This window comes from Desmodus rotundus, chromosome 13 (genome assembly GCF_022682495.2).
Source record: "Desmodus rotundus isolate HL8 chromosome 13, HLdesRot8A.1, whole genome shotgun sequence".
Taxonomy (NCBI): domain Eukaryota; kingdom Metazoa; phylum Chordata; class Mammalia; order Chiroptera; family Phyllostomidae; genus Desmodus; species Desmodus rotundus.
In genome coordinates, this window is record NC_071399.1 from 32597508 (window position 1) to 32611874 (window position 14367).

A 14367-nucleotide genomic window follows, 5' to 3' on the forward strand; every position below is an offset into this window, starting at 1 on the left:
TTAACCTTGAAAAAAAAGAATATTTTATTCAATGTCCAAGTAATTTAAACTATCAAAAGAGAAGAATTTAAAGACTATCTTCTCAGCTTAAGCTAGATGCCGATACAAAACTCTAAATATTTTTTTAAAAAAATTTCAAGCAGCCAAAATGGAGGCATAGGCAGACATACTTTGCCTCCTTGTGCAACCATAGAAGGAATTACAACTAGATCTCAAAACAAATAACACCCAGAACCATCAAAAAATTGAGCCATATGGAAATTTGACCACCAAGGACTTAAAGAAGCCACATTCATCTGGATGGGTAGGAGGGGCAAAATGGCAGAAGTGGGCAGAAATGCGCTGTTGTGTGGAAAGGTGGTGGTGATGGCAGAATGGATGGTCCTGCATTCATATGAGGTGGATACAAATTGTGATGGATACCTTGGGAGCGAGGGATTCCGGTCCCAAGCCAGACCACCCAACCCAGGGTTCCCACACTGGGAAGATAAATCCCCATTACCTCTGGTTGTAAGAAACTGCCAGATTTTCACCCTTCAAGGGCCCACACAGACTTAGAATGTATGCAAACCCACCCACTCTAGGTTTCACCAACAGGACAGTAGCTGGAAGGGTACCAGCTGCATATGGGAAGTGGGTGAAGTGACTGAAAGTGGGGTGAGTGCCAGGCAAACCTCCAGAAGCCAAGCAGCCTCAGTGTCCCCTCTTGTAGCCCTCCCCACATATAGAGCCACAAAGCAGTGAAGTGGGTTGTCCTGCCTTGGCGAACACCTAAGGCTTGCCCCATACAACTTAATGGGTGCACTAAGTCAGCAAGTCAAAGCAGCTCTACCTAATACACACAAACAAACACAGAGAGGTTGCCAAATTGAGGAGACAAAGAAATATGGCCCAACTGAAAGAACAGAACAAAACCCCAGAAAAAGAACTGAATAAATCAGAGATGGCCAAGTTATCAGATGCAGAGTTCAAAACACTGGTGATCAGGATGCTCTGAGAACTCAGTGTGTGTGGCCAAAACATAAAGGAAGAAATGAAGGTTACAGTAAGTGAAATAAATAAAAATCCACAGGGAACCAACAGTGAAAGGAAGCAGGGTCTCAAATCAATGATTTGGGACATAGGAAGAAATAAATATTCAACTAGAACAGAAAGACAAAACAAGAATTTGAAAAAATGAGGATAGGCTTAGGGACCTCTGGGACAACTTTAAATGTACCAACATCTGAATCATAGAGGGTGCCAGAAGGGGAAGAGGAAGAGCAAGGAAGTGAAAACTTATTTGAAAAAATAATGAAAGAAAACTTCCCTAATTTAGTAAAGGAAATAGAAATACTACTCCAGGAAGCACAGAGAGTCCCAAACAAGTTGGATCCAAAGAAGACCACACCAAGACACATCATAAATGTGTGTGTGTATGGTGGGGGTGGGTGGGTTAGGGGATGGAGGGATTGAGCAAAAAAGAAATAAGACTCACGGACATGGACAACAGTGTGGTGATTGCTGGGCGGTGGGGGGAGTGATATAAGGGGACTAAATGGTAATGGAAAAATATAATAAAGATAAAAAAAGAAAAAAAAATTACATCACCAAAGGTTAAAGATAAGGAGAGAATCTTAAAAGCAGCAAGAGAAATGGATAGAGTTACCTACAAAGGAAGTCCCATAAGACTGTCAGCTGATTTCTCAAAAGCAACTTTGCAGGCTAGAAGGGACTGGCAAGAAGTATTCAAAGTGATGAAAAGCAAGGACCTACATCCTAGATTACTCTATCCAGAAAAGCTACCATTTAGAATGGAAGGGCAGATAAAGTGCTTCCCAGACAAGGTAAAGCTAAATGAATCCATCATTATTAAGCCATTATTACATAAAATATTAAAGGGATTTACCTAAGAAAAAGATCAAAACTATGAACAGTAAAATGAAAACAAATTCACAACTATCAACAACTGAATCTAAAAACAAACAAACAAATAAAACTTGCAAGCAAACAACCAGAACAGGAACAGAATCATAGTATGGAGACCATTTGGAGGGTTATCAGCTGGGATGGGGAAGGGAGAGAATGAGGGAAATGGTGCAGAGATTAAGAAGTATAATTGGTAGGAACAAAATAGACATGGTAATATTAAAAATAGTATAGGAAATGGTGAAGCCAAAAAACTTAACATGCACAACCCGTGGGCATGAACTAAAGGGGTTGATGATGGAGGGAAGGGAGGTGTCCAGCCAGAAAGCCAAAGAGGGAAATATTGGGACAACTGTAAAAGCATAATCAATAAAATATACCTAAAAAATTCACTGGCACTGAATGCAGCCTCTCACAATAACACCAGCTGGAGCACTGATAGAGATGGGTTTCTAGAACACTCAGTTAGTGGGGGAACCCTGTACTACAAGGGGCCTGCCTACCAGAAGATAATTCCACATATTTTGGGCCTCCTCTCATATAGTAACTATTTCTGCATTTGTATTAAATTAATAAATGAATCCTTCAACATTATGTTTAAATAATGAGTGCAACAAAGCTAATTTCCAAAAAAGCTAATGGTATGAGGTATTTCAAATATTTCCCACAGTTAAATATTAAGTGCCAAGAGGACTGTATAAAAGAAGAACTGAGGATGTAAACCCTTAAAAGAACTTCATACCACTAAACTGTTCTGTCAATGTGACATTATTTCTCTGTTTTATTTAGATAATAGGAGTTGACTTCCCCTACTGTATCTCCCACAATAATTATAAGAATCCATATGTGTGTTTATACCTTTAAATGCAGATAAAAGTCATTGGTCCTATATGAAAAATTCTCAACAAAACCTCAATTTTTGCCTATTTAAAGATGCTTTATGGTAAGGATAAACTTGCCAGAGAAGACATATCTGTAAATTTCTAGATCTTTTCTGCAGTTAAAAAAATTTGGTACTCTGAAATCCAAAGAGTCAGAATAATATGCTTACACAAATTGTCCTTTAAGACCTTAAGTGACATTTACAGATCAACCAGCCCTGTCAACGGCACCAAGCTTTGATAGTCACTGCATATAGTTTTTAGGAACTTACAGTTTATGTGGATAAAATTCAGTATACACCGTATTATGCCGCAGACAGGACTAATTAATTGAAGCCTGCCCATTCCTTTGCAACCTGGCGTTTTAAAAGTACCCACTGCTCCAGCATCCCAATACCCTCAGCATCTCTATAGAATGAATACAATGATCCATCCCTTTGGTTTCTCAAGATGTTTACTTAGAACTTTGGCATCCTAACACTGCTTATGTGAACGTGCGCCGGACAGAGTATTAGGGTCATTATAAAGCGGGAAGGGATACAATGATTTACTAGGTGGAATAAACAGCTTTCCTAGGCCACTGCCAGAGAGAGCTCAGGACCAGGTTGCGCTGCGGTTCCGCGCACAGGAGGATCCGGGAACCAGGGCAGTCTCCTGCTCTGGTAGCTCCGGTGGGAGTGAGGGATAGAGTGGGCAGGGTCCTCATAAAAAGCCAGACTGACGTTTGCTCACAGCACCAACCCGCAAGAGCCGGGATCTTAGGGATCCCGTTTCAAGAGCGCCTATCGCTTTCTCGGAACTCCGAGAATCAACGCTAAGGGGCACCAGAGGCTTGGATTGCAGCATCTGCCACCTAGGTGGTCCGCTGGTCCGCTGCTGCGGAAGTCTTGAGAGATAGCAAAGCCTTACTCGGAGGGGACTGGGGTCAAGGAAGCTTGGGATGCTCCAGATCCGAGGAGAAATCTTTCGAGGTCAACAGCTGGACTCTGAGCAGAAGGCTGGGCTGTGACCCCAGATATCCGAGGTGTTACTGTTTTTTCCTGGCTGTATGAGCCCATTTCGAATCTTTTACTTTTGACTATCAAATGCTCTCTGTAATTTATATGGGGACACATATAGCTATAGATACGCACACCATTCTTTCTACATAAAGCACTAAACTAACTTGACAAAACAATTCAACGCACTGGTTGCTGCTTTGTAGTTTTTCAGGGATCCCCAGGACCATGTAAAGAGACCAGATGTCACCCCCTTTCTCCTCTAACCAGTTCATGTTTACTTCCCTACCAGCATCCCCGCCCCCAACCTTTCATTTGAAGTCGATCATTACTTAGTTAAAGAGTGCAATACCCAGACCCTCTCTCCAGTTAGAAGCCTGGTACCGACCGCAGCAAGGCTTTTTTTCCAGAGGCGGAGAGAGAGTGGGGAGATGCTGAAGGAATTAGCTAACATCCTCAGTCCTGCATCCGCATTCTGACTTTTGTCAGTGCTAACAGAAAAAGCCAAAAGGTGGGGAAAGGGGACTGAAACGAAGGAGCAAAGCCGGAGCCCAGAAGCACAGGCGGGGCCCGTGGGCACAACCGCACCACCCCCACTCCACCTCCAGCCCCCGTGCGTCCTCGCCCTCCTCCACCGCCCTGGCCGAGCCCAGAGCCAATGCGCCAGGATGGAGAGATCTCGGCGCGGGAGGAGATGACGCAAAAGCCAGCGCTCCCCCCAAGAAAGTGTTTCTCCAGGACGAAGATGGCGGCAACTTAGCCGGGGACTGAAGATGACTGTGGCTCTCGGGAGGCCCAACCCAGGCGATTCGGCCCCGAGGTCCCGGGGAGGCGGCGTCAACAGTCGGAGCCCAGCGGCGGAGGCGCCCGCGGGCAGACCTGCGACAGCGGCGGCGGCAGTTAGAGCGCGGGGTGGGGGGTGGGGGGGAGGGAGAGCCCTGCCGGCAGCGGCTGCCCAGGCTCGGAACTCGGGGAGAGACAGCGAGAAGTAGGAGCAGGAGGAGGAGGAGAGAAAGGAGAAGGAAAGGAAGGAGGAGGAAGAGGAGGAGAAGCGGAGGAGGAGGAGAGGAGCTGGGGAGGCGCACTGGTCGCTCGCCGCCGTCAGTGGGCACTGGAGACGCGGCATGCCCCCGGCAGGGAAGAGCGGGCTGTCCTCAGCAGGGCCATGGGGACCAGCGCTCTGACAATGCCTGGGTGAGAGGAGCAACGCCAGCCGCCCCGCCACCTCCACCATCACCTCCTGCACTCAGCTCACCACCGGCCACCAGCCCAGCCACCTTCGACTGCTTCTCTCTCTCTCTCTCCCCCCCTCTCTCTGTACTATTGTTTCCTACTCTACAGAGGATGGGGTCGGCTGATGATTAGGTCGGAAGCAAGTGAGATCTTCCTCCAAAGCCTGGTAATATTTATGTAGGCAAATAGAGCGGGAGAAAGAGAGAGAGAGAGAGAGAGAGGGAGAGGGGGAGAGAGAGAGAAAGAGAGAGAAGAAACGGGAGGAGGGGATAAGGAAATTAAACCCTTTAAGTCAATGCATATTGTGGTGACACCGGCACACGAGCCCTCACGGTGGAGTCGGCCCGGGCTGTGCGTTCCCAAAATATGACCAGGGGTGCTTGGATGTGTCGGCAGTATGACGACGGCTTAAAAATCTGGTTGGCAGCACCCCGGGAGAACGAGAAACCGTTCATCGATTCAGAGAGGGCTCAGAAATGGCGACTGTCTCTGGCATCTCTCTTGTTTTTCACAGTCCTGCTCTCTGATCACTTGTGGTTCTGCGCCGAAGCCAAGCTGACCCGGACTCGGGACAAGGAGCAGCATCAGCATCAGCAGCAACAGCATCAGCAGCAGCGGCAGCAGCAGCAGCGGCAACGCCAGCAGCAGCAGCAACAGCAGCGGCAGCGGCAGCAGGAACCCTCCTGGCCCGCGCTCCTGGCGAGCATGGGGGAGTCCTCGCCCGCCGCCCAGGCACACAGACTCCTCTCCGCCTCCTCGTCCCCCACTCTGCCCCCCTCCCTTGGAGACGGCGGCGGCGGCCAGGGCAACGGAGGCAAAAACAACCGGAGCAAGGCTCTTTTTCTAGGAAACTCTGCCAAACCCGTGTGGCGCCTGGAGACTTGTTACCCCCAGGGCTCCTCCTCAGGCCAGTGCTTTACTGTGGAGAGCGCAGAGGCGGTCTGCGCCAGGAACTGGAGTCGGGGGGTGGCGGCTGGGGCGGCGGAGCAGCAGGTGAGGGGGACGCATCCAACTCCACTCTGGAACTTGTCGGATTTTTACCTTTCGTTTTGTAATTCCTACACACTTTGGGAGTTGTTCTCGGGGTTGTCAAGTCCCAACACTTTGAACTGTAGTCTGGATGTGGTGCTCAAGGAGGGTGGCGAGATGACCACTTGCAGGCAATGCATCGAGGCGTACCAAGACTACGACCACCACGCTCAGGAGAAGTACGAAGAGTTTGAAAGTGTGCTCCATAAATATTTACAATCGCAGGAGTACTCGGTGAAATCCTGTCCTGAAGATTGTAAGGTAGGAACAATGGATTTTTTTTTCCTGTTCTTCTTGAGCTTTTCCATTTATTCTGTTTGGTTGAGGTGTCTTCTAGAGTTTTAAAGTAGTTTTGTTTTTGTTTTTGCTCTGGTTTTGTTACTTCTATCGTCATTATTGTTGTTGTGAGAGCTTGACTTGGTACTTGAGTTGGGAATACCTCGTGGATTACTGGTGAACAGGTGCTTTCTTCTGGGAATCCTTGGGAGATCAAGGAACACCCTGGTCTTCTGAGATAATAAAGCTAGGGCTTAAATTACCTCTTTCAGATATGCAATTTGTTCAAACTGTTACCTTTAGAAAAAATGGAATTTGAATGTGGCTTGTTAGGAAGACAGTGATGGAACTGCATAGTGAGGATCCTAGCTAAAATCAGGATTCAGATACAGGCATATGTGGTTTGACTTATGGACCGGTACACATGAGCACATTTTACCTATTTTACAGGGAAAGTTCTGGTTGTTTGGAAAGTCTGGAGGCCTACCTAAGCATGTTTACTCACAAGAAGTTTTCTATTTTCTTAGACATTGGAATAATTATTGATCCGAGAATCAATGTGAGTGGACAGTTTTAATCAAGTATCTGATGATCAGTGATCAGTGTTAGGTTTTATCAGACACTTTATGTAATTAGTTTGAATTTTTAGAATGTTCTACAGAAATACTAAATGGCAAGTGCAAGATCCTATGAATGAAAAAACTGAGCTATTTAATAATCTGTATCAAATTCAGTCTCTTTCTGTTTAATATGATAATGCATGTAACCCTTGTTGATTGACAAAAAAAGTGTATGCAAATTTCTTAAGAAATGGCCTATGAAACCTCGGGTGCACATCCTAGAAGTGTCACTGTCCGTGGTGCTGAAATGAGATTTGCTTAAGAGCTCTGTTGAAGATGAAGATACTGCAGTGGCATTTTATTTGGGAAGAAATGGTGACAGAAATGTCAGTAAACCTAATGTTTTATTATAAGGCTAATTTCTTAAATAATACAATAAAACGATGTTGCTTTTGAAAAGAAATAATATACCACACTCTCTCTTTTTCTTTCTCTTCACTACTCCCCAACACCACATAGGAACAAGTAAAACTGACCCTCTTTTGCCTCACTCGCTTTGTACTGGGGAAGTGTAATCAAGGGCAGTATGGATAAAAAGGACATTGTGACGCTTTCACAAAAGAACTGGTCTAATAGATACCTATTTAAAGTGGACATAGTTCAAGGGCTGTATTTTACTTTGGATTTATTAGCTGTGCTTTTGACAATTAAGCTTAACTCAAACTCAGCTTGCTTTTCAACATTTGTTAAGATCAGAAACAGATCTTTGAAAGAGGTAATGTTGAGTTTACAATAATAATTTAGAATGCTACTTTACAAGATAAATGTATTTTAAGTTTTCCTACATACTTTTGTTAACCATACCACTATAGCTCATGCTTGGGGATTAAACTTACTCTTAATGGTAGAGGTTAATAATGGATAGCTAGTGTATTTATTACATAGTTATTTATTGTGACCAGATAAATTGCATCAGATAGTAAAAATAAGGTAAGTAGTTTGTCTTCTAATTTTGCTACTCATAAAAAGGTTACAAGCATTTCAGTATATTATTTATGTTTAAAAGTAGCACTTTGTAATAATTTGAATTTGTCTGCTTTTCTAATGAAATTCTCACAGAAATTTCTATTAATTATGACTTGCATAGGTTCAGTATTTAAAATATAGTCTGCATGGTCCATAGACTGAAACATATTTTCAAATAAGCAAGTCAAATATGTCTTTGTTCAAATATCCAAATTTTAAATATAAGTAAATTTTTATTTTTCCCTTGATGTAAAAATAAATCTCAACTTTATATTTGTCATCATAGCTGTAAGGTATGATGCAAGTGAAAGTAATTTGTAATGTTATGAACTACTTCTAGATTGTGTTTTTATATAAAGTGATAGTTTTATATAAACTGTACACACAAAAGCACATTATAGGAATCTTACCTCCTTTTTAGGAACATTTCTTCTTTCCACTGAAAAGGAAGCACAGCCATTCAGCTATTTGAGATTCTCATCACTTCAACACATAATTTATTACCTGTGATGCCTTGTAGCTATTTTCTTGTTGGTGTGATTTTTGTTTGTGGATTTCAAACATTTTTTCCACAATGACTGTTACAAATAATTATAGTTCCAAATTTAGTGTGAAATTGTTGCTAGTTGATAACTTACAAACTGATTGGTTAGTTCCTTATTTTTACTTATAATTTACTTATGATAATGCAAAAGCCACAAACACATCCACATGCAAATTATATTACATGGCTTAAAATGCTACTTGTACTCTCTTAAGGCTACTTGTAGTCTCTTGAGTTTTTTCTGAACAGTTTTACTTATTTCAAATATACATTTTACTTAGGAAATTGTGACTATCATCAGGGACTTTGTTCATGATATGCATTCTATGCAAAATTTTCCATATTTTAAGATAGCCACAAAGTCCTGGTTATGTTAAAAACAAATGCATTATATTTCCAGAATTGGTAACATATTCATGAAAAATAAAATTTAATAATTTATAGATAAATTTATAAAATATAGATAAAATACATTTAGTCATATTAGTTATACAAATTATTAAAATTTATATTTTAGGAGAAATACATTAATTTTATCATGCCCATGAATAATTAAATGATTAATGTAGTGATTTTTAATTTTTAAGTTAAGATGTATTATTACCTTCTAGTTTTATATTCTCCATTTAAAAAAGTCACATTCTATATATGTATAAAAATAAAACTGATTAAATTTAGTTTTTATTTAACTTGTTTTAAAGAGTTTTTGGACCCCTTATACTTAAAAAAAATCCCTTAATATTCATCTACTACAATTACAGTGCCTTGAGTCCATAGTAATTGGAGTTCAAATACAACTTGGATTTACTGTAGTAAACATTTGTATTGCAACACATAACAGAAATCATGTGCACCCAAGGATATTTTTTTAATATTCTGAAAAATATCTGGCTTAATTTTTTAAAAAAGGAAATATACATATTTGGGAAGTAATTTATGAAAAAATAAAGAACATCGAAGCTGCTAAATTACATAAATCAAGTAGCAAAAATTATGACAGTAATTATTTTCTGTAGTTTGCAGTGTTTTTTAAAATAATCTGTGATATATAGTAAGAGTCACAAATCTATAATAATCTTCAAGTCGGTTGGTAATAGTTCAATATGCAGTATTCTAAGCTAGAAATTACATATGTATATTAACATGCTTGATTTTTTTACTTTCACAAAGATTTTCTCTTCAATTTGTCCTCTTTTATCTCCTAAGCATACCTAAATATATATAAAATTGGGATATTTAAGGAATATAAATTTCTATGTTACTAGTAAACTTTTGCTACTGATAACTTTATGTACTTACTATATCTTAAATTAAGCCAGACAATCAATGAAAGCAGATTTGAGATTAGGCTGTAACATAAATATTGCATTATCTGTATTTCAGTTCTCTCACAATAAATACTAATCTATATTCTCAAGAATGTATGCATTTTCATATTTTTGTCTTTATAATATCCTGTTAAAGCAGATTCTATTGCCTATATTTATTTAACAGACACTGGCCAAAAGGATGCTCTGCTGGTGTTAGGCATATATAATAATCATGTTACCTGAGACTTTCTGTAATGTTTGAAGGAACCACTCATAAACGTTAACTGGTTTGATAACATAGAATTTGGGTTACATAATGTACAATTTGAGCATTTCTTCAGTTCCTAATTCATTTTTGTGTCATGTGCTCTAGATTCTTGAAAAATATATTTTTAAAATAAAATCAAATATGTAACAATTCTTTCCACTTGAATATTGAATATAAATTATTTTGCTGTTGATTAAGTATAATTGTACATAGTATGACACTGTCCACAAATGTGGACTACATATGAGAATAGATCTTATATTTTAACATTTTATTATTTTCAAATCATATTTTTATAGTTGAATTGCTTCTCTGCAAAGTCGAACAGTCTAACCATGCAGATAATTATTTTAACCATTAATAAGGCCATTTGTAAGGTCAAAACCCTTATAACTACTTTTATGACCCAAATTTTTGTTTTTCATATTTTTGTTTCATATATGACCACTAATTTTATGATCTGTATTTTATTTTTATAGAAAAATACCACAAAATTTTACCTTAATATTAGATGCCTATTGTTTTATAGAGTAAAGAGTGACTTTTTACTTTGGGCTTGGAACTGGATCATATTAGTAGCTATATAGAGCATAACCAAAAAATTTTAATAATTGCCATTATACATAGATTTTAATCACTTTAATTGTATGAGATTAGTGTCTGTATGTACAAACTGAATTAAAATACGAAAGAAAGGAAATCAATAATGCTCTCAGTCTCATGCTCCCCCACATGCAAATCATAATCCATTAGGACATTTTTACCTGCTAAATTAAATATATATGAACAAGTATACAGATAAGTGGTTCAAATAAAATAATTATTTCAGTTTGAATTATTTGATTTATTGTTTTAATTTCAATCCTTAATTTTTAAAATCTTTATCTTTTATGTTGACCTCACATTGACTAGGTACAAACATTCTGTTGTTTATATTGCTTTACACTGCGAAGATGTTTCTTCAATATCAGTAAATATTTACTCTAGATCAGAGATCCATGGGGTCACATTGGAATATCCTGGAGACCTTTAAAAATGGACCTTCACACAAGATATTCTGATTTTATTCATCTGGCTTGTGTCATGAATTTGGGATCTTCCACTTTTCTTGATGATGTGTATTGTAGCCAAGGTTGAGAACCATTGTTCTAGTTGACAGTGACGACTAATGTGGTAAGACCGTTTAGCTCCTATGCCTCAGTAATATATAGTAATCTCATTTGTTCAACTGATGAGAATGGAACACAGACAAATGTTTTTTTAAAGTGGTAAAGGCAATAGGACACAGCTAAAGATCAGGGGAGCAAATATGTAGGGACTGGGCTGAGGAAATAGATGAGAAGTGAATTAACTGGTGAAAGGGTTAGGGATGTTCCATAAGAGAACATGACAAGACGGAGGTAGATGCACAAAGGAACAGAATTTGAAATGTTTAAGGATGGACCTATTGGCTGTCAATAATCTGCCATTTAGCCAAAACTGAGTCATCACACTGGTGTTCAATAATGGGCTGAGCACATGAGAAAAGTAATTAAATGATTGTCTGTGAAGACTGATCAACTATTTGATTAGAGGAGTCCCAGCCTTATTATTTTTGTCTCAAATTTTAGTCTATATAAATGGCTAAAACTTTTTCAAAAGTGTATGGTTAATTTTATGAATAAGCCTGTTGGCTTTTTATAGTACAGGGTCCGGCAGAAGTAACGCCTGCTTGAGTGTGCTTGGTAGGGTAATAATATGGCTGTAATAACTTGTAGTTTTAATTTGAATATTTTACCTAAAATGTCATATAGTGTGCTTGAGTGTGATATTGTTATGTTACAGAATTACATGCTTATAATTTTGTAATAAAAAGGGCATTATTTGTGCTGGACCCTATATTTTGCATGAATCAGGTCTATTCTTTCTTCATCTATATACTTTAGTAAACCTAGGAAATTACTAATGATTTTTCACGTTTTTTTCCATTGTGATGATAAACCATGTTTTCTTTTTTTACTTATTTCTATAATGCTGGAATAACCAGTATAACATTTATGTAGTTTTTTGAAGATGCGAACTGCTAAGTAGTTACAGATTACCACTAAGTTTAATTTAGGAATTAGTTCCAAATTATTTTATTGCTTAGTTTTGAAGTGATTGTAATATTAGTCATATTTTACTTTTTGACATTTTAGGTGACAAAATGCTGTGAAATACTAAATCTAAGTTTTATTTAATAATAAATTAAATATTGTTACAATCCAAATAGTGAAATTTACTCATGCAATTTTCTAGTACTCTGATTCTGTAATACTGGAAGTAAGGGATGCTTAACATTTGCCTTTTTTTGCTAATAAAAGGTAATGATTTATACTATGAATTGTACTGGACTCCATAAAAATATTTAATTCTTGACTGTGTAAAGTGTTAAAAGATAATATTTGATTCCCTTCACCCACTTCTGCAGTCTATTTCTGCAGTCAGGTGTTTATAAACAAAATGTAGTAGAGGATACCACAGATGACAAGAAAAATCCTGCAAAAATTTTAAGTTTATTATCTATTTAAATACTATTATGGATCTTAGCAGTAGCAGTAGGATAGCCACACATGTGTGATGGGTGAATGCAGTAATCAGGTCTGTGAAAATGTATGAGGATTATGTTTGTCAGCTTCCCCAGCCTGCACAAGAAGGAAAATGGGCTCTAGTCAAACCCGTGACTCTTCACCCTCCTTTCTCTGTGTGCTTTCTTGCTGTCATTTGTCTGTGTCCTCTCCTGGCACGTGGAAGCTGCACTTTCAGGGGTTGCACTACATGCGAAACCCAAAGGTCAGAAGTCTTTCTTCTCTGTATTTCCACTTCCATAAAAAAAGATCAGTCTCCTTTTTTATTGAACTATTACTGACTTAGCTTATTTGAAAAGTGAACTAAGATGTAAATCGGTGATCATGCAATGTGTTATCTCTTACAGAAAATGATTTGAATCACACAGAAGTTTAAGTATTAGAATAAGCTTCAATAATAGCTAACAAGCTTTAGAGCTTATTCGAAGTCAGAAACTAGTTTAATTTATTTTTTCTTCATGTTATCTCTGTGTGGTATTATCACAGATTTTATAGATGAGTAAAGTGAAGACAAAGTTAACCATTCCAAGGTCAAACTTCTGGGTAGTGTTAAAGATAGAGTACACTGTATTGTTTGAATGAGTTTTCTGTTTCTTTTTCATTATGAATATTACAAATATACCAAAGAATGAAGAGATTAATGAATTCACATATACCTGTTACATAGATTTAACAACTATAGAAATCTTACCATGTTTACTTCTTTTTTATTTTACATTTATCATTAAAAACATTTTACAGCCGATAAAGCAAGCTAAGACGACAGAAATTTAGCAGTCCTGGACAGCTGGCATGAATGGTCAGAAATTCCTAGTTCATCATTTCAAAGGCTTAGCCAGTACTATGAAAATGAATAAATCAGTAGAACACTTAGGGTTAGAGTTGAGTAGATAAAATGATGTGTGTAAGATTTTGGTGGGAGGAAGTAAACTTAGGAAATCTGTGATAGTTCTTATTCTGAATTCATATGTTAAATTAGATACATTCACTTTTTGTTTATTATTTTGATCAATACTCCATTTTTACCTTATTCTGTTAAAAGAAGTTTGAATTTATTAGTTGATAATTGTCTCTGTATTGGCTAATATCTATAATACTTAGAAATCTTAATTTTTATCTGATTTTTATTAGTTCTTCATAGGCCCTATCTTTAAATACAGTCACACTGGGAATCAGAGCTTCAACATATGAATTTGGGGGGTGGATACAATTCCATCCATAACACTGAGTAACATATGTGTCAAGAGGTGTGGAGATACCTCTAGGAAGATGTTAATACTCAATTGTGAAGGATCATGTATCTTGTTCTAACACCTTTGAATTTTATTCCCTGTATGTTAACATATCAGAGAGGAATTTTCGTCAAGGAATCCCTTGGGATGATTTGTTTTTCTTAAAAATTAGCTCTGGCAGCAATATAATAATAAGTTGAAACAGGGTGAACTTATATCATGAAGGCTAATTCAGAATAGACTGTCTTCCTTCAGAGTAATATGATAACTCTCAATCAGCACTCTCCAACAGAACTTTCTGTGGTGACAGAAATGTTTCATATTTCACCCTCTTCAGTATAGTAGCAGCATGTGGCAGTTGAACACATGATACGTAGTTTGAGTGAGTTAAGAACTGAATTTTAAATTATATTTAATTTTAATTAGTTTATGTCTAAACAGCCCCAAGTGGCTACCATGTTGGACAGAACCTTCTAAATGTCTGCAGGGTCTATGC

At 38.3% G+C, this 14367-nt stretch overlaps 1 protein-coding gene across 2 annotated transcripts in view; it reads left to right on the forward strand.

Moving 5' to 3' along the window:
* The first annotated feature begins 4764 nt into the window (after positions 1 to 4764).
* The window catches only part of NALF1 (NALCN channel auxiliary factor 1), a 615306-nt gene continuing 605703 nt past the window's right edge, over positions 4765 to 14367 (forward strand). For both annotated transcript variants that reach the window (XM_024578906.3, XM_045186723.2), the window contains exon 1: positions 4765 to 6310. In XM_024578906.3, coding sequence (XP_024434674.2) covers positions 5387 to 6310 — 924 coding nt within the window. In that variant the 5' untranslated portion in view covers positions 4765 to 5386. The remainder of the gene's footprint in view (positions 6311 to 14367) is intronic.